This window comes from Hypoxylon trugodes (genome assembly GCF_022578975.1).
Source record: "Hypoxylon trugodes strain CBS 135444 unplaced genomic scaffold F4822scaffold_11, whole genome shotgun sequence".
NCBI lineage: Eukaryota > Fungi > Ascomycota > Sordariomycetes > Xylariales > Hypoxylaceae > Hypoxylon > Hypoxylon trugodes.
This window is the reverse complement of record NW_026250026.1, coordinates 1510728-1536926: the sequence shown is the minus strand read 5'-3', so window position 1 is coordinate 1536926 and position 26199 is coordinate 1510728. Positions and strand designations below refer to the sequence as shown.

Sequence of the window (26199 nt, the reverse complement as noted above, 5' to 3'; positions counted from 1 at the left end):
ACTGAACCTCATGGTGAGTCCCTACGTGGTTCAAGGCTGGACGATCGCCCTAGACTCGAGTTGTCTGGCGGCGGCATCTGGACTTATATCGACGAAGGCAGCTAGGGCTGTCCTCGCCACCTAAGGAGAATTTTCATAACTCATCCAGTACACAAGATTCAAGGTTACATGTGGGTGGAATATTCCAGGTCCATTGGTATGGCTAAATGTACGTCCTTGCAACTATATTGGCTGAACCCGATGGTTGTGGTCCTGCATGTTCTCGACAGGGTTCTCCACGCCTTGGATCTGATGCATGAGTCTACACTGCAGCAGCCAGGAACACGAGCAAATTAATAACAAAAGCGCGGCTTAATGGCTTGGCGGAATACCCGGTCCGGCATTTTGGAGGGTTTTGCAGATTTTTTTTTTCTTTTCGAGAAGTGTTGGGTTGAGGTTTGTTGTCCTGCTATTCTAACCATATAGCCTACAGTTCCTTTACACACCCAAGGCCAAAGGGATATGTTGCCGAAGCTTGGCAATAACTGTCATAAAGATATTTATACATACAGCAAACCCCAGAGCTGATCTTCACGATTCATCAGCTTGTTCTAATTCTTCGATACCAGTTCTATTCACTTTGCGATACCTAGTGGTTGGCATCAAATATGAATACGGCCGACTACGGAGTCACCAGGGCCAGTCGGCAAAATGCCAAGCGGAGTAACAATAGAACGGCATCCATAGCGCCGGCAGAGCGACGCGAATAAGGCCCTGGAGAACATAGGAGACAACTCTAGGCCTCTCTGAATGGCACCAAGGCACGGGCTGGATAGTCGTGCCAGGTCTCCTCGCGACGGCAGCAACGACAGTGGGCCAAGTGGCCGAGGCCTCGTCAGCTCAATATATCTGTATGAGGAAAAATGGGCTGAATATCGCGAATCGACCGGCAGGTATGCATTAGGAATGAAATATTATAACTTCTATTTGCGGGACATCCGCCCCTAGTACCTGACCAGATCGCTTCGCTTACGAGAAGTCAAGATTTAGACGGGGTAGTATTGCAGAGGACCTGTTAGACGCGAGCCCTGCCGCGGACTACCATTTTATTGCCAATTTATCCTTTCGCATGTTCAGCCGCCTTGGCAAAATTCGTAACGCGTAATTCGATGTTTATATTACACCTTGGAATTCCCTTTCGATCGGGCCATTTTCAGCCTAGGTGTGACTCGATGGTAAGTTATGTTTTCGTTTGTTTCTTGGGCATGCGTGTAGGTATGCATGGCTACCTTCGATGATGGCACTACGAAGAAAAAGACCTAACCCATCTATCTATATCTCTTATGATTTCGCCTTGGATTATGTGTCAATTTCGGTTCGAGGCCCGTAATTATCTATCTTCCGCCACTCCTACATTAATTGCGACTACCTTTATTAGGAAATCTTGGACGGCATTCTAAGATACCTGTCATCTTTCCGATCTTGAAGCATGGTTGCCTTTTTCGGAAGTGAGGGTCGGTGGCGAGCCAATGAGCTTGCTCCTAGGCTAGGTGACACGACAACCCAAAGACAGAGACCCCTACTATAAAACAGTTTTATTTCTTACATAAAAGTATCCTTATATGAACAGTTTGGAATATATGTAATATGTCGGTTTGATGGGAAGCAGATGAATTTGCAGGTCTAGACTCGCCTCTCACATTTCCATAACGTTGCAACCGGAATTTAAACATGGTGAATTCTACCCACCGAGCGCTCCCGCCTTCAAGGTCATATCAAGAGACCGATCTGATAACCAGATATGTGGCAAAAGACCAGAAAAGACATTTTGGTTAGTAAAAAGAGACGATAATAACATTCAGCTTTTCCAACTGCCGGGTCTACTGCAACTCGCAAGGGACCTGACTTAGAACGAAGAACTAAGGCTGGGAAAGACGATGGAGCCAGCCGGCAAATTGCGGATGAATCAACCTCAGCCGGTGCTAGGGAGTTACCACTACGAGAATTTTCGCGGAGGTTAGGGGAACATGCCAATACTATCTTGGTGGATGCAACGTCTCATTTCACGTAATTTATATTATAACTTTGGTTTGTAAAGAAACCTTTCACAACAGGTCTGTTCGCGTCCTGCCTTCGCAAGGAATAACGTTATACCGTAACTTGCTTCTGTCTAAACTAGAACACAGTATACTACTGAGGATCATATGATATATGTATACTTTACTCAATGGGTTGAAGCTGTAAATATATGTGTAATGCGGGTAGTCTACTAGTATCGTTTGTTTAGTAGGCTTAAACCTCCTGCTTAACTCATATGTAAGCATAAAATGATATAATAATAAGGAGATATTTTTCCTCTTAAGCAACAAGATAGTGTAACTTTAGTTATTAACAATAACGAAAATAGGCGTTAAGAGTGAGTTGAGAAGAGAGGACTCTCGTCAACACATATGTCCCCCCTTATTTGCTTCTGCTTCTGGCAGTGGTGTTGGGTCTTCCTTATTTAATAGCCTCATAACTCCTTTCCGATTAGAATTAAAAAGTGATTTGGTACTATATTTCCATCTAGTCGACTGATAGTTATTTGTGAATGTTGACTACCCAACGAAGACTTCAACATCGGTAACAAATGTGTATAAGCATGTGTATAAATTTGTTCGGTATTGCATAATAATAATGCTTGCATTCGTGCTACAGTAAATGCCACTAATACCCCTGATTTGAGCAGGTGAATACCTGTAAGGTTGTGGCTCATGTTTCCATTCTGGTGGGTGTTTTAGCGCCCACCTATTATCGATAAGAAGGCTAGAACGGACCTGACAGCCCGACTGTGTTTAATTGAATGGCCTGAACTTATTAATTTCATCATCAGCATCCAAAAGTCTTGGACCTACGACGTCGCCGATTACTTACAACTTAACATTGGAGCCAATTCAAAGTAAGGGGTATGGTGTCTATCTGGGCCGATCCTTTCTTATCTCTTGAGATTATACGTATATCGTATCTCGCTGTCTCTTAATACTTAATCTCATCGTCTTCCTTCCACCAGCCTCAAGTCGTCATCTAATATACAGATGCGACGCCCAACTGCCGAGTCGCCCCGAAGGACAGAAAGAAATAGACACATCTGTCTGTCTTCATGTACCCCTCCGACCATGATTCACCGGCGGGGGGTGGATCACTCCCTGCATCCCCCGTAGCTGCCGCATCCTCGACCTCGAATCTAAAGATCCAAAAGTCGCGCCATACTCTTAACGATGTCTCATCATCCGCCCTTTTCCAGTCCGAAGCCACGCTACCTTACCGAAGATCTCATCCATCCGCCGCTTCTCTCTATGCCTCCACCTTATCACCTCCCGCTTCCCGCTCTCAGTCCCCGATCGGCCGTCCGGCGTCACGGCTAGCTGCGGGTTCCGTCTTTGGCGCAGCCTCGAATAATGCGCTTGGGCTCGTCTCTGGCGCTGGCGATAGTCCGGGCGATCCACTCAATCTCATACTAAGAGCATTCGTGCCGCATGTTGCAGTCTACACTTCCGACGATACCGATGTTCTGTTGAAGGAGAAAGGGTTTGGGCGTGGCCTGTGGGAATTACTCCGACCTTTTGGGGAGCGCGTACAAGGGAAGGTCATAATACGAGACAGCAATGGTTCTAGTAGGACATATGAGGATTACTCGATACACTTTGTACAATTCGGGGAGGGTATAGTGCCTCCAGAACCGGTAACAACTGGCTTAAGATCTGCGCAAACCCCGAGAGCAAACGGCGTTTCCGAAAAGTCTGGTGAGCCCGGAAGGGGACAACCGAGACATGGGATTGCGATATCAGATGTTGAAGCTGTCGTGGATCGGCACTTGAGATATGCCGAAGAATCGTTCTTCAGTTTACCCCAGAACCTTAACAATCATGGGTTGGACATTGATGTTCCTTCACCATATTATGCTTTATATCTGCGGAGATTACTGTCGGGTTTGCCACTGACGCCGCATGAGACGTTCGCTCATCCAGTTGCGTGCGTTATTGCGATAAGTTCTCGAAATCCAACTCCAATTGAGACACTTCGGCGACTATATAACGAGTCCAGTGTCGGAGATAAGCGGCTACCCAATTGGGTCGATGCTGAATTCCTGAGGTACTATGTTCTAGTCCACGAAGAGGAAAGAGATGATATCACAAGGTCTATGGCACTCTTCGACCAGATGAAGCGAAATCTTGGCCTACACTGCCACTTACTTCGAATAAGAGGCACTCAAAGTGTGGCTACTGATGATGATAGTATACCACTCCCTCGGAGTGAATGGATGTCTGCATCAGAGGAATTGGTAGATATTAGAAGGAGTGAAGACCAAGAAGATTTCGAAGACCCGACGAGATACATATTTGAATCAGATGCGACTGCGATACGAACTTTTATCCGCGAAATGGTAACACAATCCATAATACCCACCATGGAGCGTCATGTATCAGTATGGAATGACCAGGTTGCTTCACGGCGGAGAGGATTGGCTGGCCGATTTGTCGGTTTAACGAAACGGTGGGGGTTCGGCAGCAATTCTCGGTCATCGTTCTCCGGTCAGAGCTCAGGGAGTAACTATGATTCTCACGGGTTCTACCGTCAAGATGCGCCTGAAGCTATAATGCGAAAGTTGGCAGACTACGCTTTTATGTTGCGAGATTGGAAACTAGCACATTCCACATACGAACTTTTGAGAATTGATTTTAATAACGATAAGGCATGGAGGTACCATGCGGCGGCAAACGAAATGTCTGCCATTAGTCTTCTTATTATGCCTCAAAACCTCTCCGCCAAATCGAGAACGGAAACGGTAGATACCGCGTTCGAACAAGCATTCTATTCATACATAACACGCTGTAGCGCGCCATACGGCGCATTACGATGTCTCGCCTTAGGTCTGGAACTTCTACGTTTACGCGGCGGTTCTAGTGTCGACGATGCCGCGAAGTGGGGCATTCGCCTACTCGAAAGCAAGATCGTCGGTCCCATAGGCGACGCCTTGATCAAGGAACGACTAGCCGTCTGCTACGCGTCAAAACAGGGTATGGGTACACATCTCTGGGGCGGCCGACGGCGGAAATCAGCACTTTGGAGTGTTCTCGGTGCCGAGGCTTGGCTCGCGCAGTCAAAGTACATACAAGCGCAAAGGTGTCTTAACGAGGCCCGCAAGACGTACTCAGAGCTCCCCAGCGGGAACGGTATCGATAAATTCTCCTACGCGAGCGCCTTTGTGCTAGGCATCGGAAAACAGCTTAACCAAAACCTAGAAGCGGCGGAACAGGATGATGACGACGATGAAGATGCTAGTGATGCGAGTGAAGATGTAGATGAAGAGAGTGAGGCGCTGGAGGACGTTAGGGGGAGAAGAATAAGTACATTGGGTTTACCCGGAGGAACAGCAGGTGCGGGCCTCGAGACGGCTCCATTGAAGGCACAGCTTGATCGGAGCGAGGAGGAGAGGGAGAGACTGGATAATGGCGAGGCGAAGGATGATTTTGGTTAGGTGAGTTAGTTTGACCTGCCTGGTTTAGACGGCATTATGGCGCTTGAGCGCAAGGAGAGTGGTACGGCGTGGCATGGCATGGTTTGGTATGGCAAGGCATATTCTAGAAGGGTTTTAACGTGACAGAGAAGTCAACTTCCAATGTATGAATGGTAATTAGGGAAATGAAATCCTTTTCAACGTAACGATGCTTAAACGTTTTATTTGAGGTCCGATTAAAGATAAAGATTTATCAATTATGTAAGAGCTTGGAGGCCGTCAGCTAACAGTGATCTTTCTAGAGTATATGAACTGGGCCATTGGACTTAAAGTAATTGTAGAAAATATTCAATATTTGAGCGAAAGAGACAATTCCCATTACCATGTCCAGCCCATAAACCTAGGCATGCCTATATGTAACTCCCCTGCCAATGACGTATCACCGGCTGTTATATCCCATTTACCCATCCATGAAGCGCCATGCTTTTCCTATATTGAAGCCCAACATAATTATCGTTACATATCATCAGTATAACAGGAATCCCCAGCCGTCAGTCAAGTATCGTCTCTCATACGCTGAGCCAGGTTCTTACCCCTAAACCTGCGCAGTAATCTAACCTGAGGTGTGGGGCCAGCCCCGGACGACTGGGTGAAGAATCTATCGGTAGCTTAATCCTCATGAGTTTCTTCCGGGTTGGTGGGTGGTACTTTTAAGAGTCTAATGTGTTCCATACTAGGCTCCGCAAGACTGATTCCTAGCACACGAACAGCCTTGCAGAGGACGGCTGATAGAGCCACGGAAGGTATGGCAAGTATAGCCATCATAAGGCCTGGTGGCAGAGGCGTTTCCAGACCGAGTAAAAAGTTGTCCGTATAAGCTAGAACAGAGCTGATAACGGTGTCAATCAGCATTGCGCTAATGACTATGCAGGACTTTGCACTTTTTAACAATAAATTAGTTCAATGCCTCTGATGTAAAACGAATAGGTATGAAGGACTGACATCTGTTGGTGGCTATGGCCCATTCTACTCATACGGAAGTCTTCAGGCGCCCACATGAAAGTGAAGATTGTGCACACGGCGCCGTCGCTGATTTTTATTAGAAACTCTGAAGATATCGTAATAAGGAGTGACGGGCTCCACTGCCCCTCAATTAGGAAAGAAATCAATACATACCTAATAATAAGGCCCGGAGGTACACCACTTACTGAAATGATGAGCGAGTACGTCCAGGCTGGCACACCCATCCCGATACCAAGGAAGCTCCACTTATCAATATAGAGATAGGTATAAATAGCATACATTGACAATACAATGAGCAAAAAGGCACACCAACTGATTTTGAGAGCCAGTGAGTGGACATCTAGCCACTCATCCTGGATATTGGTGGTATTGACGGGCAAAGCTGACGCTGGGGGTATGGATGAGATCAAGAACGTCAATAGGAAGAGAGGAATGGAACGTAGGGATTTCCACATGCAAGCTAGCATAATGGTATTAGCTAACCACCTTAGAAAATAGATAAATATTCTACATATGGCGAGGGGCTCCGAGGCATACAAGTAAATGTTGAATACATTGTCGCAAAATGTTGCATGGTTTTTATGGTCTTCTGGTATGATGGAATAGCCTTGATCTCGGTGGGGCAGCGCGTCACTGTGTACCGTTTCCGTATTGGATGATCTGTAGCACTCTTTTCAATATAGGAATTTGAAACTAGTAGATAAAGACATGCCAGCGTGTTAAATATGACTGCTGAAGGGCGTTTGAAACCTGGACTGGAGCTGTTATTTATAAACGGATTTCCCAGCGGTCTTTCCATCCGTCTTCGAAAGAGGTTTATTCTTTCCCTTTTCAGAAAGGATGGGGGTCCCTTGAAATCATTACATTTTAGTTGCATATACATATATCCTCGTTGTGTGACGATTATTAGGTAGGTAAAAGCTATAATGTTTGATTAGTAACTACTGTGAAGATAATTATGTTAACTAGATAACCTCTATATAAACTATGTTACCTTAAGTAATCATTCCACTTATAACATAAATGATCAAAAAAGGGTCCTTGTGTAGCTACCCCACGCATGCAAACGACAAAAGGAGTTAAATCCTTGCAGCTTGCAGTAGTTTAGACACCCGAATCTTGTGGTCATCATGATAGGTCAATATAATATTTGGTCGGGGTATTTGGTAAGCTTTTAGTAGAAAAGTACGTATTTTTATAATCTGTATAGAGTGGAAGAGGGCGGAGGAGAGAAAGGAAAAGGGGCACGCCATAGTTCTGATTGACTAACCACAGCACAGCACACGTTCAATAAGTTCTTTATAGAATCAATTAATCGTTATTGCCATTAAATAAAAGGATTAATAGTTAGTATAGTTAAATAGAGCTTGTTTTGTATGACTTTTTGATGTCAATTATATCATTAAGAAAGGACATGAAGAAAAACACGGTAAAAATGTTGAGAGCTGTAGGGCGATTCTAAAGATTTCATTGGTTGCTAAAGTGTGGCAGTGACTTATTAGATATTGAAGAGTTGATGGGTTAGACACCTGAGGCAGAATTAGACCCAAGTTGACTTTGTTTGAATTTTGCTGCAACATCATGGATGGATATATATTGACCATGCGAGGCGCTAATACGGCTCCACATTACGCCAATAAGACTTCTTAGTTTTGGGTATTTAAATGATTATTAGTCGGATCATCACCTACCTGATAACAATTTCACAATAACGGCGTCAGTTAGGCTTAAGCAAATAATCTATGCTTGATATTTGGTATCTAATAACTAACAACGCTCCCGCTCCCTTTTCAACGCCATAGCAATAGTCGAATTGATCAGCTTCCCTACCAACCCCAAGTCCTCGACGAAGCCGTAAAGACAGGAGGTTTCCACTGAATGCGTTCGGGCGAGATATACCGCTTCTGCTTCAACTTAGCCTTCTCACGCTGCTTAATCAGCGCCTCCGGCACCACCAACTTATGCTCGCCCTTGTGATAAACCTGCATCTTCAAAGCCTGGAGGGTATGCTCGACGTCCTGCGTAGTCATGGCCAGCGAAGTAGAGATCTGTTCAATGCTCGACTTCTCATCTCTCTCGTTGCACTCGAGGAGCAATTCGAGGATGTTTTCTGACCAATACTGCCGGTAACTGAGCAGACCCAAGTCGGATAACGGCTTCTCGGGTGAGCCTAACTTGCCTTCGATTTTGGAGAGCTCGTAAGAAAATTGGATTAGTAATCGACCGAAACCCTTGCGTTGGTATTGCGGTAGGGTTAGGATACAGGCTACGTTGTAGCCGTCGGCGCTTTCTTTCTCCTTCGAGAAGTAGCCTACTAGGTGGTGCCCTTTCTCGCTCTTCTGTGTCATGACGTAGAATAAGAAGGGGTCTACGTCGTAGTAGAGGGTCTTGTGGTCGAGGAACATTTTGGATAGAAGACACAGATTTCGACACCATGTTCGTTGTCGTCGGCCGTCGATCTCGAAGAATGATACGTAGTCGTCGCGGTATATCTCGTTTCCAGGTGGGTGTTGAAGAGTACACTTATGTCGATGTCGCGAGAAGGACTTCATATCGCCGTAGTAGCTCAGACAGAATTCGCAGATGAATATGGCATCTTCTTGGGTGAACGCCTCTGGATACGGCGAGAAGTACCATGGAAACAGATCCCATTGCCCGAATTGCACCCTAGATATATTTCGTATTCGAGCGAGTTCGGTAGGATTCTGTGTCATGGAGCCACCCGTCCGTAGCTTCTCAATCTCTGCTTCTCTGCTGAATCCATCCTCTTTCTTAACGGCAGGTGCTGGTTCATCATCATATATATCCATCTCATCGCCATTTGCGGCAGGTGTCTTTCCATTAGTCGGTTCGATATCTCGTGGTGTGGACGGCGCTTTCGATTGCGGTTGGCTATCGGTGAATTCGGTCCACGGATGAGGTGTAACGGCCTCGGAGACAACCGATTGTTCTCTCTTCCCCGGACGCTTCTGCGCCTTGTTCCCAACAACCTTCCTCTTCGGCGCCGTAGAATTCTTGCCCTTTCCTTCCTTAGGCTTGTCTTTCTCGGGATTCGGCCATTCAACATCTTGATCGAAATCTATGCGCTTGACCGGTACCCACTCGTCGAGTCGCTTGTTGAAGTTGTCGAAGTTGCAGTAGAATTGGCGACCACTTTTTATGTCACGGATGCTAAGAATCTCGGCGCGACGAGCTTGCCCGTCTTTTTCGACCATGGCGATACATCCTACGCGGATCGTGTCGGCGGTAGCTCGACTTTTTTGCCGAGGTCCTTCTGGACCTACGGCGGCCTCGCCGTTTAATACGCTAGGACTCATGATGGAAATTGATGGCGGCGCATTTGAATTTGATGGAATGGTGGTTTGGTTGATGAAAGAGAGATGGAATGATTGATAGGATAAGGATAAGAAGTAATTAACTTTTGGAGGGGCAGATCAATTTAAAGCTACGATAAGGCAGCAGATAATCGGCGGTCGGCATCTGCAATCCTTGTATTGGCAGGGGTGACCAGCCAATTGAAGTTGCTGACCTAACCATATACTTGATTACGTAATGCATAGCAAAAGAATAGATACACCTCGATATTCTCCTCCATTTCGCTACAGTACACTATACAATTGGTATTAACTGTTTTATACTCGGTTAACGAGTAATTAAATTGTAGGACATAGGAAGTGCTAGTTTTCGTTCCCGAAAAGTGAATTTTCCGTGAGAGATCATGAGTGACTCCTTAAACGCCAATCCCTTAATCAATAAGCTGACTAATGCGAGCACGCGACAGCTAGGCCATGAAACCGATCAAGTAATTAACATGACATAAATCAATTTTGAGGCTTCGAGGGTTCAGGAGGGGTATACGAGTGTATCTATATAGTAGTGGTTAGTTATTATTAATTCCTCAAGCTTTAAATGGTATTTTGACGAACCTGCTCTGCAAACGATATCCATTCCTCCATACTTCTCAAATACGGATCCTCACTGGCATTTGCTAAGGCTTCATGACCCCAGATCGTAAATTCGTCAAATGTCGCTTTTCCTTGCATACCGCCCACTTCAAGTTGATCCTCTGGTTCTTCTTGTATTTCAACGTCTTCATCTAAGTCTTCTCTCCTTGGCTCTTCGGGTTTCTTCGGTGCCGACTTTTCAACAACGGAGCCATAATATCCTTCAGGTAACTTCACGGATTTCCCGTGAAGTTTTCGTCCTCTTATATATGCAGTTTTTGTTTGCTCTTCAAGTTAATTAGTATCAAATTGCAGTTTAAATTGTATTGTCGACATACCCTCACCCTCGTCGGGACTCCAGTAAGTGTCAATGGGGCTGATATTGCCATCGTGATGTATGCGACATGGTAACAAATTGACTTGAGCCTTTTTCTGGATAGTTTCTTGCGATTCAACGGTAAAAACTGGATGCGCCATCTTGATTATTATCGAAGTAAATAGTTGAGGGATTGATGGATTAACAGAGTTGAATGACTTGAATGTGCATGACTAATAGATCAATTAATGAGAAAACGCGTTCAATATTTTAGACGCGTTAAGCATGATAGACTTGATTATATAATTGTAGCTACGATTAGTCATAAGGTCATAATCAATTATGTAAGCTTTTCCGCGGCAGGTCCCCACATTCTCTAAAAATCCCTCGAAACATACCTACGTAACCTTCTACAACATCAAACCATCTCTAATATTTAATCTCTTTATATGAAGGCATCGCGAATTTCTAAGTCAATCTCGTATCCAATACATCCGGACAGATACCGCATCAATAATTCAGTAATTCAAATCTAAGACATACTAATCAGCAACTAAGCACCATCGCCCTTTGAGCCGGAGAGTGTTGATGTCATAGACAGTGGCCCGCGGGATCCCTCCGAATTCGACGAGTGTCGGTTCATCTTTCTTACTCTTAGCCTTCGATGACGGGATGACGGGTCCTCGAGTAACGATAAGAAATGACAAAAATCGTGCTGAAAACCTGCATATGCAGTAGATACGTTATATACTTCCTCGCCGAACATTGTCACATGTGGAATATCATTCGTGTATTCCTACATGGTACATATTGTAACGCCCCTTGAATATTTGAGTTCCTGAGACTTGCATATTACAGCGAGGATCACTACCAGCCCCGTCATCCCGTCTCCATTTCTGTACCTACGCAGGGCTTCATGCAGTTAGATCAACACTGCTAGGGAGTTTATTTTTCGAATTTAGACTCTCATAGCTCAAGCAGCAAAGAAGACTGGAGTTTCTTTATCAATTGAATATGTAGACGCGAAATACATAGTCTACTTTCTCACGAGGGTGGAGTAATCCCCTAAGTCGAACTAATTATTGAGGCTCAAATCCTATGGGACAACATGGTATTTGTATTGGATGCTTTTGGCATGGATATCCGTCCTGCCGCTGTCATGGTCAGCCCCCACCACACCTTAAGATCGATCATGTTATATCGATTTTAAGGTATACCGGGATGTGGTGATTCTAACATTTTGCCTTGTACTTACTTCCCATGCATGATGTAGTACATTGTGCGAAGGCTTTCTTTGAAGGGGTAACAATGTACACACCAGGTCCCGAAACAAAATGGGGGCCGACCCTGACACTCTCCCTCCTTGACCCGTTCCGATTATCCCTGTTTTATGCCTGAGCGACGAGTCGGTTTCTCTACCAAAGAAGACCTAGTGTTTTCATTTTTGATGCCGGAAGCACAATCCTATACCTTGGAAGAATAAGACGTGGGATAGTGTGCAACGGCAATTCAAGTGTACCCAAACACTACATGGCGGTGACAGGTTGAAACCTCTTGCTTTTGGAGCTACGCTGCCCTGTTCCTCGGAGTCACATCATTGACGCTATATTTTTTTCCTTTTATTTTTCTATATTATTTCTAGTTCTCCCTTCATTCAATTGCGCATTTATTACCAATCTAGTTTCTTTTGGTGGCGCGTAACCAGTGTCTGTTCAGCAAAATTCAAACTATAACTGTTGATCTCTTTAGCAGAGCTTGATTCGACTTAAATCAGGTGTTCAATTGTCCTCAAAATACTTGAACCGAGGAAACTTAACCACTTATATATCATTTTCTTCTTTATATATAAATAATGGTTCCATCAATACCTTCGGTTGTCGCTCGGCCACTTACTCGCGGCGCCGATGTAATCCGTGGGACTTTAGGAAGCTTGACTTGGGGGCCGGCCTTGGCGATAGCCAAGCCGGCCGTCCTCTCCGTTTTCTCTAACATCGCAATCGGCACATTGTTATTAGTGGACGAACCAGCAGGGACGAGATTGATATACGGACAGAAATTTTCCTCCAAACACGCCGAGCTCACCAACGGGGACCATTCCATTAGGAAAGCGAATACGATTCCGCGCGTTGAAATTCGAGTTAAAGACGACGCATTCTGGATGCGCTTACTCCTTTTTGCCGATATGGGTTTCGCAGAATCCTACATGCTTGGCGAATTCGAATGCGCCGACTTAACGGCCTTCTTCCAGGTTTGTAGAATATGCCTATTTCTGGTGTCGCGTGACTAATCAAACGTAATTGTTTCTAGCTCTTCATCGTGAATCGGGATCGATTAAGCAATGGAACTACAGTATTCTCCTCATTGTCGGGTATGGTGTCAAGTATTGCAAGGACGACAAATACGTTGTCGAACGCACTCTTGAACATCTCTGCTCATTACGACATCAGTAACGACATGTTTGCGGCCTTCCTCTCGGAAGACATGACTTATTCATGCCCTATTTGGCAACCTCGAGGCGCTTTCGCTAAACAGGAAGAAACTCTTAAAGAGGCGCAAATGACTAAACTCAACCGGTTCATTGATGGTGCTAGGATAAAATCCACCGACCATGTCTTAGAAATTGGAACGGGGTGGGGATCTTTCGCAATTGAAGCTGTCAGAAAGACGGGATGTCGTGTAACGAGTCTTACTCTGTCGAAGGAACAAAAGACACTAGCAGAACAACGAATCGAAATAGCCGGGTTTTCAACCCGGATAGATGTTCGACTACTTGACTATCGGAACTTGCCGGATACAGTCGAGTACGATAAGATCGTCTCTATAGAGATGTTGGAGGCTGTTGGTGAAGAATATCTAGGCACCTATTTCGCATGCATTGATCGGTTGCTGAAGAAGAAAGGTGGCATTGCTATGTTTCAGTGTATTACGATGCCTGAAGGAAGACACGAGGCGTATTCTAAATCTGAAGAGTACGATTGCATCCCTCTATTAGAACTGATTAACGTCGCGCTAACCTAGGCGGCACTCATTCGCAGTTTTATAAATAAGCACATATTCCCCGGCGGCTACCTGCCTTCTATTACACAGCTACTCAATCATATCTCGAAAGAATCTAAGGGTACGCTGATTGTGGAACGGGTCGAAAACATAGGAGGTCATTACGCTAAGACGCTGCGGTTATGGAAGGAGAAGTTTATGTTGAACTTCAAGTCGAAGATCCGGCCAGCATTGAAGGCGGAACATCCGCGCATGACGCTTCAGGAGATTGATGTGTTCAGACGGAAGTGGGAGGTATGTCTTTCTACACTTCAATTGATGCCCCCTTCGGTTTCTATCCTACTTATATTGAAATGTTTGAAACTGACCTTTATGTAGTACTATTTCACATATTGTGAAGCTGGATTTGTCACTAAAACGCTTGGTGACGCGATCATCACTGTTGGAAGAGAGGGTGCGATGGAATTGATGGAGGATATCCCAATGTAATGAAATCAGAAAAGGTGATAGTCATCTTTATTATAGATTTACGTTCTCACTGGCTGCGCGAAGTGGTGCACGAATGAAATAGTGCAATTAGGTATACTGGAGTTAGATGTTGGGCGTTCGTATTCCTACCTAAGATGTTGCGTTTTCCAATTATGGTTGTTTATGTATGGGTGCACAGGCTCTGCTTGAGAGACTGACAATATTGCGAGATTTAAAAAATGTGCCTGCGAATAATTCCTACGGTGAAATAAATGGCAGTGGTGGTGGTAAAAAAAATAATAGAACAAAAAATAAAAGATAGAAAATGGCAAAAAAGCTCGGCGCCCCAGGGGTGAGCCCGTCGACTCGAACCCTGGGTCGATCAGCGTCCTGATCGGCCTACGAAAAACCGGGCGGGTCGGGTTTTTACTGGACTCCCACCCCCGGCACTAACCGCTGAGCCACCAGGTGGCTCGCGGTTGTGGGATTCCGGGGGGAGTTGGAAACTGTAGAATTAAACTGCTATTTAAACCCACCATTGGGTGGTTGGTGGGTTCGAATGTCACTTGTACTGTGAAAGAGGTGGTTTGTGCATTGGTGTTGATACTTGGGCAACCACGCGGGACAATTTAAGGTACGCGTCACGACGAAAATTCCGTAGCAATGATGGATGCCTAAGGTAGGTGCCTTCTCTATTAATGCTTCTTCTTTTTCTTCTTACCTGTCCCCTTTTTCGACTTCGCTGCTTGCCCCTTATTCACGCTGCCGCCGCCACTATTGCTACCATTAATACTTCCTCCCACCGTCTCCCCTGCCGTCGTCTTCTCTGTAGGCAACCCATACCTCCCCGCATGCTGGACATCAAAATCAGATTTCTTCTTCCGAAAAAGCAGCATCGCAACCCTCGCGTCCTCAATACTCGAATGATGTCCCGTCTGTATCTCCACGCCCAAAACCTCCCTCGCCAACACCCTCAACGCCGGCTTCGGGCCATGCCCATATTTCCTATACCCCGCGAACCGCGCCGTATCCCGAATCTGCGACGCAGGATGACTAAGTTGTAGCGCCGCGAAATCATGTCTAATATCATGACCAACCACAATCCTATCCTTAAGTAGCGAAGCAACCGTACTCTGCACCTCCTCAAACGACCGCGCAGTCGCCATAACCCTTGCCGTGATCCCAGTAATATTGGTCCTCCAATCCGTAACAAGCTCCCGCGGCCTTACAAACGAATCATAAACTTGTTTCCCGTGGAAATCCACTATACTTACTCGTGCCAGAACCGATTCCCGCCCTTCGGGTCCTACGCCGACCATTTCACAATCTAGCGCGATGTACTTCCCGACCTCGAGATTCGGGGCTAGTCCCTCGTTTACTCGGGGCTGTTCCGCGGAGACGAGGGAGGCGTTGTTTTTCACGCCGAGGTGGTATGCTTCTGCTAGGTCTTCGGGTGAGATTTCGTTGTCTGAGGCCCAGAGGGCGAGGGAGGGGGTTATGGTGCTTGGTGTGCCTTTGGCGAGAACGGAGGATTGGGTTATGCCCATTGGTCCTTTTGCGTTGGGCTTGTGGGGTGTTTTCTTAGGTGGATTTGATGGTTTCCTTTGCTGCTGCTTTTGTATCTTCTGCCGTTTGGTGTGGGGATTAGATGAAGATCCTTCGTCTGCTTTCCTCTTCGCTTTTGATGCTGAGGTTGATGGGGCTGTGGTTGATTCGGCTTTGATCTTTGATTGTAGGGTTTTCCAATTAGATGATAATTCTGGCGCCATTTCTGGTGACTACTGGATATTGCACCCACAGGATGGAATGGGCGACTGGTTTTATGATCCTATGCTGGTTCTTGTGTGAAGGCTTTCGGCGCTTTGATGACTGGGTATTGGGACTTAAAAAGCGCAGACTTCCTGATGATAGTAAAGTATTTGGATTAATGCATTGTTAGGCCATGTATATTTTCGTAAGATACTTGTATATCGTGAAAGATACTGTTCTTTCATATCTTTTGATGATGATGAGGGTGTGAAATGGGCGATTTCAATTTTCAGATTATTCTTTTTAGTATCATACTTCAGCAGTATATTTGTATAAAGAGGCTACCTTTGTATACCATATAGTATACTTGATAAGTAAATAATGGCCTTGGCATCTGCAACCACTTAAGAATACAACTTCTGATTGGTTCGTATTGTGGATAGAAACGCCAAAATTCGCGTTCCCTAAATCTCAGGCGCGACGTAAATGGGTCCCCGTACTTGCCCCTCCACTTCAACTCCTTTAATTTTTCGATCCGAACTAAATAATTGCGATTGAACCTTATCAAACGTTCCCACTATCTTCAACACCACCATACCCACTTACCACCAGCATCGTCGCGGCTTTTCAAGTTCACAATGGCGACTCCAAGTGATGCTGGCTTCTTATCCGATGCCCCTTCAAGACCTGCCACTACCCCTAAACAGAGATCATTCAGAGGCTCTTCAGCTCGACCGCGAGGTCCTCCATCCGAAAGTCTAGCAGCGCCCAGCGATGATGAGGGTGATGGATTTGCAGACGATCAAATACCTAGCCGCACAAGACGGCGAGATCCTGCAGCAATTCCTCGAGTAGAAGATAGGATTGGTATCACTGTTCAGGAACACTTTGAAAACTTCATAGAAGAGTATGTCTTGTGCTGATTCTGCTGGTACTATGTCGCATAGCTAACCGAAATACTAGGTTCATCGATGATCTTCCCCCATCAGCTGCCCCCACATCGAGTGCCGTTACTACAGACAAATTCTACGTCGCCCAAATTCATGGAATGCGCATTTACCAATTATCGACCTTTTACGTCAATTATAACCATGTGGCTAGTTATCAAAATGGTGGTTTGGCAAATGCTATCAACACCCAATACTACCGATTCCTCCCTTTCCTCACCAACGCCCTACATAATATGATCGCCAAGCACGAACCCCAGTACTTCCGTGAACATCGACAGGCAACAACATCTAGCAACCAAACCACATCTGGCGCCAGTAATATTGGTTCGGGTAGCCAATCTGAACTACAAGGAAGCAAAACAGCGAACCAGCAAACAGACAAGTTGTTCGCTATTGCTTTCTACAACCTCCCCCTCGTTTCTCGAGTCCGTAGCTTGCGCGCTAAGAATATCGGGCAACTTCTTTCTATATCTGGAACTGTCACACGTACATCCGAAGTACGACCAGAACTGTCCCTTGCGACATTTACTTGCGAGAATTGTCGCTCAGTTATCCCCAATGTCGAGCAAACGTTTAGATATACTGAACCTACACAATGTCCTAACGCCGAATGTGGAAACCGTCTAGCATGGCAGCTCGATATTCGGCAAAGTACCTTTGTCGACTGGCAGAAGGTCCGAATTCAAGAGAACAGTTCAGAGATCCCCACAGGTAGCATGCCGCGGACGATGGACGTCATTCTACGAGGTGAGATGGTGGACCGCGCGAAGGCGGGAGAGAAGTGTATCTTTACGGGTGCTTTAATCGTCGTGCCGGATGTAAGCCAGTTGGGCCTCCCCGGTGTTCGACCTACGACGATTCGAGATGACCGAAATGCGCCGCGAAATAATGATGCTGGCGGCAGTGGAGGAGTTTCGGGTCTAAAGTCCTTGGGTGTTCGTGATTTGACCTACCGGTTGGCCTTCCTAGCCAACATGGTTACCCCCGATACATCCACACCTGGTCAAACTGCTTCTCGGCAAGTTAACGATATCATCAATTCCCTCACCCAATCATCCGCCGACACGGCTGGATCAGCCGAGGAGGCTCAGACAGCGGTCTTGAACTCTATGATGCCTAGCGAGATCGACGAGCTTCGTGAGATGGTACACAGTGACCACATTTACGCCCGTCTAGTCCAGTCTCTCGCGCCTACAGTCTATGGGCACGACATCGTGAAGAAGGGCCTACTACTGCAATTGATGTCTGGTGTACACAAAACCACCGCCGAAGGTATGGCCCTTCGAGGTGACATCAATATTTGCGTTGTTGGTGATCCATCTACCTCAAAATCACAATTTTTGAAGTACATCTGCTCTTTCGCACCACGTGCAGTGTACACTTCAGGAAAGGCCTCTTCTGCTGCTGGTCTCACAGCCGCAGTCGTCAAAGACGAAGAGACTGGTGAATTTACCATTGAAGCTGGTGCTCTTATGCTTGCTGATAATGGTATCTGCTGTATCGACGAATTTGACAAGATGGATATTGCAGATCAAGTCGCCATTCACGAAGCCATGGAACAGCAGACGATTTCTATCGCGAAAGCTGGTATTCAAGCTACTCTAAACGCGCGAACGTCCATCCTAGCAGCGGCGAACCCTGTAGGAGGAAGATATAATCGTAAGGCTACTTTGCGATCAAATATCAACATGTCGGCGCCCATTATGTCACGTTTCGATTTGTTCTTCGTAATCCTGGATGAGTGTAACGAAGCTGTCGATCGTCATTTGGCAGAGCACATCGTGGGTATCCACGCGCTGCGCGATGAGGCCATAGAACCGGAGTTCAGCACTGAGTGCCTCCAGCGCTACATCCGATTCGCTCGGACTTTCCGCCCGGAGTTTTCACCTGACGCACGTGAACGCCTTGTGGAACGGTACAAGGAACTCCGAGCTGATGACGCACAGGGTGGTGTGGGGAAGAATAGCTACCGAATCACGGTTCGACAATTGGAGAGTTTGATTCGGTTGTCGGAGGCTATTGCTAAGACGAATTGTGTCGAGGAGATTACGCCTGAGTTTGTGGATGAAGGGTTTAATCTGCTGAGACAGAGTATTATTTCTGTTGAACATGATGATGTTGAGATGGATGAAGATTATGATGATACGCCCGAGGACTCGGCTGAGTTGATTGCGGCTGCGGATAGGGCGTCGGGAAGTGCAGGGCCGTCTGGGACGAGGGATGAGGAGGGTGATGAGGAGATGGGCGATGATGATGCGAATAACGATGCTAGTGCTAGTGCTAGCGCGCAACCTAGTCGTGAGCCGAGCAGTGCGCCTGCGAAGAAGAAGACGGCGATCACGTACGAGAAGTACATCAGCATGGTGAACTTGATCGTGTCCCGCGTCAGCGATGATGAGTCGACGGGAGCGGGCGAAGGTATTGATGGGGATGCTCTAGTGGAGTGGTACTTGGAGCAGAAGGAGGAGGAGCTTGAGGGCGAAGAGGATTACCACCGCGAGATGAACGTCGCGAAGATGGTTTTGAAAAAGATGGTCAAGGTATGTTTTCTCCCCTTCTTTCAATCATCCCATGTTCCCGCATTCGTCTTCAGTCGCATTCTCTTCTGCGATTCAATACTAATAGGTAAAATAGGACAATATTCTAATGGCGGTCCGTGGTGAAGGACTAGCTGAAGACGGCGACGAGGCTGCTGCCGCAGATGGTGGACCAGCTCCTTCACAGAGAGTTGTCTACGTCATGCATCCTAACTGCGCCATCGAGGAATACTAAAACTCATAGGGAATGGGATATTTCTATACCCCTTTACTAGGTCACTAAGCGATATCGTAATGAGTGATGGATGAAACCCTACGAACGACTCGCGCCATTTATATATGCGTTATAATAGATGTCCACGTAGTTGGTTAATGTCGGATGAAGCAGTTTACGATGAAAGACGGGGTATGAAGCAAAGTAATCAAGTCACGATTTCGAGGGTGAAAGGAGTGGTTCGGACAGGCGCCTGGAGTCTTGGGAAGCAAGATATCACTAGGTAGTTAGAGAAGAAATTATGAGATGAAATGGAATCAAATCAAATCAAATCAAAAGATTACATGGTGTCTTGTCTAATATCGTGAAACTTGGCTTGGCAAGTTGAAACCTAGTCTCCGTTGAATTAAGCTATGAGAGAGCATTTTTAAGTTTACGATTTCGGGAAGAAAGTTAATTGAGCCGTTAGTAGTTATTCAACTGCTTAGAGACCGTAAGGTTTTTGATGGCGAGAAAGTCATATCGCTCTTTGGTTGACGTCCTGTCCTGTCCAATTCAAAGCTCATTTCCCGATTTACCTATCTGCGTAGACATAGGTTACAATAATTCGACGCAAAACACCTTAGATAATTCGAACTGCATCAATCACATATATCTACAATACACATTTGCAAATCACAATCACCATTCAATCACGAAAAGCCAAGCAAGATATATATGTATGAGAGACGTTTTCTCTATTAGTGTGTTTTCTGAATTGTTCAGTGAGAAGGACTTAAACTGCCGATTTGCGTGCCGTGCGTTGCGTACGAGCCTGCCTACTTAGCAAAGAGCGGTTCCGTTTCGTTGTTGGTACGTATAGGGGGGTGGGGGTTACAAGAGGCATAAATAATAATCATCAATGCTCGTCCGAATATATCCACCCGTCCACTCAACCTTACCGTGCAAAACCCTCCCGTATCTCAAACCGGGATTGATTTGGCCGATTGATTGATGATGGATTGGTTGGTCGAATTTGAGGTCTGATAATCCCCCCCTTTGCTCGCACCTAGTACACGCCCACCCTGTTAAAAAAAGAGCTCACTCATGCCTAGCAGAAAAAAAATGACGGCACATATACCATGCAACTTGGGCAATGGTGTGTGCATGAATCGTTTCCGAATTTCAGTTTGCCTGTAAGCCCCTCTTCCTTCCTTTCTCTCGTTCCAGATAGTCATCCACATTCGGGAGACTTTCCAACCCCCCGTTCCGGCAACGCCCCAAGGTACCATGTTTCGACAACTCGATGCCCCGTATAGGAAAATTTGTGACTCATTGTTGATTCACTTTAGTGTAAGGGTACTCTGAAAGGTACATGTGGCCTTACAGAGTATATCTCGAATATCAAAAACGGGATTTGAATTTGCCTGGCGATGATAACTGGTGTGTCGGAACAGACTGCTTTTCCATTACTCCTTTCAGAACCGCAGACTGGGTTGTTGCATAATAGTAGAAAAAAGAACCAGTGGCATTTCCATTTAATGAGAAATGCCTAGAAGAAATGTGTTCAGAACCCTGTTGTACAGATTGCTGTCCTAGAATACGCCAGTTATCCGTGACAACAAGTGGATGATAAAATTGGCAACACTTGATCGCAATTGAGTATACAGGCGAAAAGTGTTGACAAGGTAGACTATGCGGACGAAATCAACGCGGTCGAATCGTATTGAATTAGTGTGGAGTAGTTGGACGTAGATGGCTATATTTCAATCATCCAACTCGTAGGACAGGCTCACGACTGAGCTGCTGATGTAGCAGATGCGTGTCTGCCCCAGTTCTCGGTTCGGGGTCTATAATTTCCACGTCCGCTACGGGTTGACGGCGGGCGACCGGGCGATTGCGACGAGGTGTGATCGCTGCCATGATCAGAGTCTCTACCTCCACGTTGTCCGCCACGACCCGATAAACGTCTGGGCCCTCCTCGGGGACCCAGACGGCGTGGGTTACTGGTAGATCTGTTATTCGCAAAAGGCATCGGAACAGTCTTTGGCTCGGGCATAAAGGGACCCATAATTCGAATTACGCTCTTGCCGTTGGACATATCGGGCGCGAATCTCAACGCCTCAGCAACTGTTGGATCGACTCGTAGTCGGGCGGGTGCGGGATCGAAGTTAGGCGCAACGGCTTGCCAGAGTGCGTCCGGCGCTTCACTAGGCAGACGGACAGCGGGCAGCGATCCCATTTCTTGCTCCCCAAAACACTCCTCCGCCATTTCCCTACTTGTGTAGTCACTGCTCTCACTAGACGCAGAACTTATCGAATACGAGAGACCTGGAAGCGCCACAGTTGCGGGGTCATACGAGTGTGAATGTTCCAACGCAATCCTACTCGAGGAATCCACTGCCATAGATCTAGCTGGTAACGCCGACTTTTTGCCCATAAGATTGTTAATCTTATCCTGCCAATTTTCTTGCGTCAAGAGCTCAGATGGTGTCTGCTGGATTCCACCATATCCCTTGCCTCTACTAGAAGGCCGGGGGTTTGCCGATTGCGGATGTGTTCTCGAGGGTGCTGCTGCAGCTGCTGCAGCGAACGATATCGGCGCGGGTTTAGCGGACGGTATGACTGGACTAGCGGCTACAGAATTGCTTGGTGGCAATTTGACGATTGGACGAGCAGGTGGCAGGGCCACGTGCGGACGGGTAACATCGCCATCGAATACAGGATGACCATCTGCCGTCGGAGGAGGTGGAGTGGGGGATTTCGTGCGCACTTGTTCATGGAACTGATGGTCTTGTGACTGTACATCTCGAGTGGCAGGGAAAAATCGCGAACTGCTCCTAGGTTGGTTCGCTGAGCCCGATGCAGGAGGTCCACTGATTTTAGAGTGGAATGTCCCGGCTATTTCTCTTGTAGGCCCTTCTCTTACAGTGCCTTCTCTAGCTCTATCCCTAGCAGCAAAATCATGGGGCATAAGACCCTTCCACTTGGCACGTTGATCCGCCGTGGGCTCTGGAACGATATTCTCATCCCCAGTGGCAGCAGACCTTGCCATAGAACCGGACGAACTACTTAATTGAGGTTCCATCTGGTCACTCGCTGAACTTCGCGTAATATCGCGCTTGTTGCCTCCTCGTCTAGCATGCCAAGTCTCAGTCGAAGGTAATGAGGGTTTATCGGCGAGAGATTCGTATAATTGTTGCCTTTCACGTTCCTTCCTGAGGTCGTCTTCTTCAACATTAGCGGCAAAAGTATTCCACATATTCGCGGATTGGTTTGGTGCTTGGGAGGGACGACCGCGGGGTGGGCCAATTGGCGCTAATCGACCATTCGCTGGTTGCTCGGGGCGTGCATGCTGTTGTGACGTGGAACGAGGAGGTCCGATTGGTGCTGGGCGATGGTTACGTTCGTTGATGGAAGTTGGGTGAGAATCGGGCAAGGTTCCTAAGTCAGGATTGAAAGTACCATTTCCAAGGGAACGATCATTTCCGGGGGCGCCCCATACATTTCGAGATGTGTTCTGAGCGCCACCACTCCACGTATTAAATCGTTCTGAATTCTGTGGTGCTTCAGGCCAGGATGCTGTAGGTTGCGCCTTTGTTGTGTTCGAATTTTGTGCAGTTGGACTCTGAGACCTCTCGCCATGGCCGAAGGTTCGTTTAGCCTCCCCATTAACTCGGCTATCAACGTTAGACGGTAGACCGGTCGCAGTATTTGCTGCCACAGAGCCGGGCTCAACTGGCCCTTGTGAGGGTACCCTTTGGCCCGGCCGTAAGCTGGTAGGCACCTCATTTCTTCGACTATACGACGGAGAATCGGTATCAGCGGGTTTCTCGTCCTTCTTGTCACTCTTGCGCTCAGGGGCCGGTCCCATAGCCTTAAGTTTCTCGGCAATTCTAGCTTTACGCGCTTCCTCTTCACGGGCTTCCTGCTCAAGTCTACGTCTAATGGCCTGTTCTCGACGTTCACGCATAATCTTCTTCTGGTTGACAAAGTCGTCCTCGTTCAGTGGCACCTGTTGCGCGCCGCCAGCATGTGGGCCATATTGCGGAGTAGCGTATACTTGACCAGGAGACGGTCGTGGTTGGTATGGTTGAGCAGCCTGAAGACTCGGTGTTTGCTGAGTGGTGGCTGGAGAGAAAGTTCTGGTGGAGATTGGACTCTCGGCACCTCCAGTAATTACGGAGCCGGATCGAGTCTGTAGCAACTCCGGGGGTGGCTGAATTTCGTAAGGCTTGCCGACTTTGTGAATGAAGCTACCACTAGTGCCACTAACATTCGAAGAACCACGGCGGCGGCCGTACGGACCTTGACCGTATGGACCATCATGACCACCGGTTCTGCTCGTCTGGAAAGCAGCGGAGGGTTCCGCGGGACCTTGCTGGTCGTGAGGATGGGGCCGCTGTAGAACAGCCGGCTGCCGACCGTGGATATCACCTCTAGAACCTCTTCGATCTGGCACTGGCTCGTATCGTCCCGAGTGAGAGTTAAAGAGCTGGCTATTGTTAGTAGCATGTCCTTCCCTAAAACCGGATCGACTGAAGTCATCTGCAGCTATTTCCTTAGTTGGAGGGGGTGTTGCGCTCTGGGTAGCGATAGGATCTCGTGCCGGAGGACGTGTGGCGGACTGTGGAGCAGATGTATCTAATTGTACAGGAGGCACCTTTTCAATCGGAGGTAAACGTGCCCAAGGCGACTTAGCGGGTGTCGGAGGTGCGGGAGGTTTCGCAACTAGAGTAGGTTTTTCAGGCGCACCCTTCAATACGAGGCTCTTTCCCGAGGAAATAACGCCTTGTCTAGAGAGTGGAGATTCGGTTGCGATGGGAATCGGCGCTGGAGACTTGGCTTTCTGCGGAGCGGGGGAGGGTTCTTTGCTGAGTGCAGCGGGAACTGGGCCAGGGACAGGGCTAGTGGCAGGCTCGTCTGCTTGCGGTAATGTAATCTTGGTTCCATCGGTCCATGTTATGGTATCCGGTGCCCATTCCTCATCATCGTCAATATCAGCCCAATTTGATTGTCCCTTCGTATCCTCGGGTCCTAGACGACCCGCCATGTGTATGCCGTATTTATGCATTAGTTCCTCGTCGGATAGCTTTTTCTGCTCAGGCTGTGACACAGCTACTACGAAGGTTAGCAGAGAAACGGAAGAAACTCACCATCTCTTGAAAACATCTCCGGGAATGATGACTTACGCCGATTTCGGTTCCAAACCGTGTTTGGGTCCGGAGCAGCGGCTGGTTTACCATTGCTGCTGAGCGTCTTGGTTGAGCCACCAAGGCTACTTCCGGACTTGGCAACTAGCTTCAGACGAGAAGCGGAGATGGTGGGAGTAGGCTGCGGCGTAGAAGAAGCTGAGCCTGCAGCAGAGTCGGGTCGCGAGGTCGAGTTCGCAGCAGTCTTGGAAGCAAGAAATGTGCGATTTACCGAGACAGACTTGAAGCTCTGTGGCTTCTTGACGGTCGATGCTGTTCGCGCATGACTTTTGTCGCCTAATCGAGCTTTTGATGTTTCTGTATCCGACCCGCCGCTTACACTAACCTCGGCCGAGTTGATAATTTCATCAACGATTTCCGCAATTTGCTTGTTTTCGGCATCGGATGCTCCATTCAATGTAGTAGCACTGGAAGGTCCGACATTTTGGGTGTTGTCGATTGCGATAGCATGCTGGTTCTATAACAATACGCACGTGAGTAGGTGTTTCTAGCAGTGGCGCAGTCGGGCAATTGTGTGGGAAAAGAAGTATGGATATAGTGTCGGAAGAAGGGCAAGAATAGGTCGAGTAAGGCTCGATTCGGGAATGCGGATAGGAAGGGCAGCAGGATTTACTTACCAGGGCGGGCTCGTTCATTAACTCATCCGGCTGGAGGGTTGGCTCTGTCGCCATCATCCAACTTGAGATGTTGTGAAACGTAGTTGTTTGCGTCGCGATCGAAGGACACGGATACGTTGCGATTCTCGAGCGAGGAGATATAGTTGGTGGTATCGATGGGTGTTGTCGTACTGTGAGGCTGACAGGTTAGTCGAGGTGGTCAGTTGAAAGGGTTGCGCACTTGGCGTCACACGTTTTTGAGAAATCGGAGTCGGTTACTCACTTGCACCAGTAACCGGATATGTAAGTGAAAAAAAAGAGGGAAAAAGAAAAAAAAAAAAGAACCAAAGCAACCCGCGTTCTAAAAAGACGCGACCAAGGTAATTTCACTACAACACCTCTTGTCTCAATATAATAAGGTAACGGGAGGGGAAAGGGAAGCGAGGATCCTATCGTTATACCTCGGGGTGACAGGTGAGGGTTGTTGCAAAGAAAGAAAGGTTCAGTTCTCAACGTCGTGTTGTCAAAGTTTACAAGATCCCGAGCTTTTGGGGCTTGCGCATATAAAAAAGTGGAGAAGAAAACGAGGAATTGGAAGACTACCAAAACGGGGACGGGGGTGCCTGAAGGACAGAAGGTGGGATAATGAATTTTAGCTTTATCTTAGGCGGGTGTTGTAGGTACATGTACCTAAAATTCACTGACACTTTACAGGGCATCTGGTGGTCGTGTACAAG

General features: G+C 47.1%; 8 protein-coding genes across 8 annotated transcripts; 3 read left to right on the top strand and 5 right to left on the bottom strand.

Moving 5' to 3' along the window:
* The first annotated feature begins 2838 nt into the window (after positions 1-2838).
* On the top strand, positions 2839-5682 carry F4822DRAFT_421321 (uncharacterized protein). The gene has a single exon (XM_051459787.1). The coding sequence runs from the start codon at positions 3119-3121 to the stop codon at positions 5495-5497; it is 2379 nt and encodes a 792-aa protein (XP_051309432.1). The 5' UTR covers positions 2839-3118; the 3' UTR covers positions 5498-5682.
* A 396-nt stretch (positions 5683-6078) lies between these two features.
* F4822DRAFT_84071 (uncharacterized protein) lies at positions 6079-7095 on the bottom strand. Its single transcript, XM_051464061.1, has 3 exons — positions 6653-7095; positions 6479-6565; positions 6079-6416 (listed from the first exon to the last, which is right to left on the bottom strand). Exons 1-3 carry the CDS (start codon positions 6964-6966, stop codon positions 6146-6148), a joined length of 672 nt encoding a protein of 223 aa, XP_051309431.1. The 5' UTR covers positions 6967-7095; the 3' UTR covers positions 6079-6145.
* A 1131-nt stretch (positions 7096-8226) lies between these two features.
* F4822DRAFT_421316 (histone acetyltransferase) lies at positions 8227-9893 on the bottom strand. The gene has a single exon (XM_051459786.1). It carries the CDS (start codon positions 9814-9816, stop codon positions 8326-8328), a length of 1491 nt encoding a protein of 496 aa, XP_051309430.1. The 5' UTR covers positions 9817-9893; the 3' UTR covers positions 8227-8325.
* A 34-nt stretch (positions 9894-9927) lies between these two features.
* On the bottom strand, positions 9928-11018 carry F4822DRAFT_421315 (ribonuclease H1 small subunit). Its single transcript, XM_051459785.1, has 3 exons — positions 10782-11018; positions 10426-10730; positions 9928-10365 (listed from the first exon to the last, which is right to left on the bottom strand). The coding sequence occupies exons 1-3, from the start codon at positions 10918-10920 to the stop codon at positions 10321-10323; spliced, it is 489 nt and encodes a 162-aa protein (XP_051309429.1). The 5' UTR covers positions 10921-11018; the 3' UTR covers positions 9928-10320.
* A 1050-nt stretch (positions 11019-12068) lies between these two features.
* Positions 12069-14308, top strand: F4822DRAFT_84051 (cyclopropane-fatty-acyl-phospholipid synthase). Its single transcript, XM_051464060.1, has 4 exons — positions 12069-13007; positions 13067-13728; positions 13795-14050; positions 14135-14308. The coding sequence occupies exons 1-4, from the start codon at positions 12612-12614 to the stop codon at positions 14243-14245; spliced, it is 1425 nt and encodes a 474-aa protein (XP_051309428.1). The 5' UTR covers positions 12069-12611; the 3' UTR covers positions 14246-14308.
* A 587-nt stretch (positions 14309-14895) lies between these two features.
* F4822DRAFT_421310 (ribonuclease H-like domain-containing protein) lies at positions 14896-16243 on the bottom strand. Its single transcript, XM_051459784.1, has one exon. It carries the CDS (start codon positions 15991-15993, stop codon positions 14920-14922), a length of 1074 nt encoding a protein of 357 aa, XP_051309427.1. The 5' UTR covers positions 15994-16243; the 3' UTR covers positions 14896-14919.
* Positions 16244-16356: 113 nt separating this feature from the next.
* Positions 16357-20092, top strand: F4822DRAFT_421309 (MCM-domain-containing protein). The gene is made up of 3 exons (XM_051459783.1): positions 16357-16880; positions 16937-19463; positions 19558-20092. Exons 1-3 carry the CDS (start codon positions 16612-16614, stop codon positions 19693-19695), a joined length of 2934 nt encoding a protein of 977 aa, XP_051309426.1. The 5' UTR covers positions 16357-16611; the 3' UTR covers positions 19696-20092.
* A 1103-nt stretch (positions 20093-21195) lies between these two features.
* Positions 21196-26063, bottom strand: F4822DRAFT_84013 (uncharacterized protein). The gene is made up of 4 exons (XM_051464059.1): positions 25746-26063; positions 25484-25653; positions 24846-25323; positions 21196-24771 (listed from the first exon to the last, which is right to left on the bottom strand). The coding sequence occupies exons 2-4, from the start codon at positions 25538-25540 to the stop codon at positions 21446-21448; spliced, it is 3861 nt and encodes a 1286-aa protein (XP_051309425.1). The 5' UTR covers positions 25541-25653; positions 25746-26063; the 3' UTR covers positions 21196-21445.
* Positions 26064-26199: the final 136 nt, after the last annotated feature.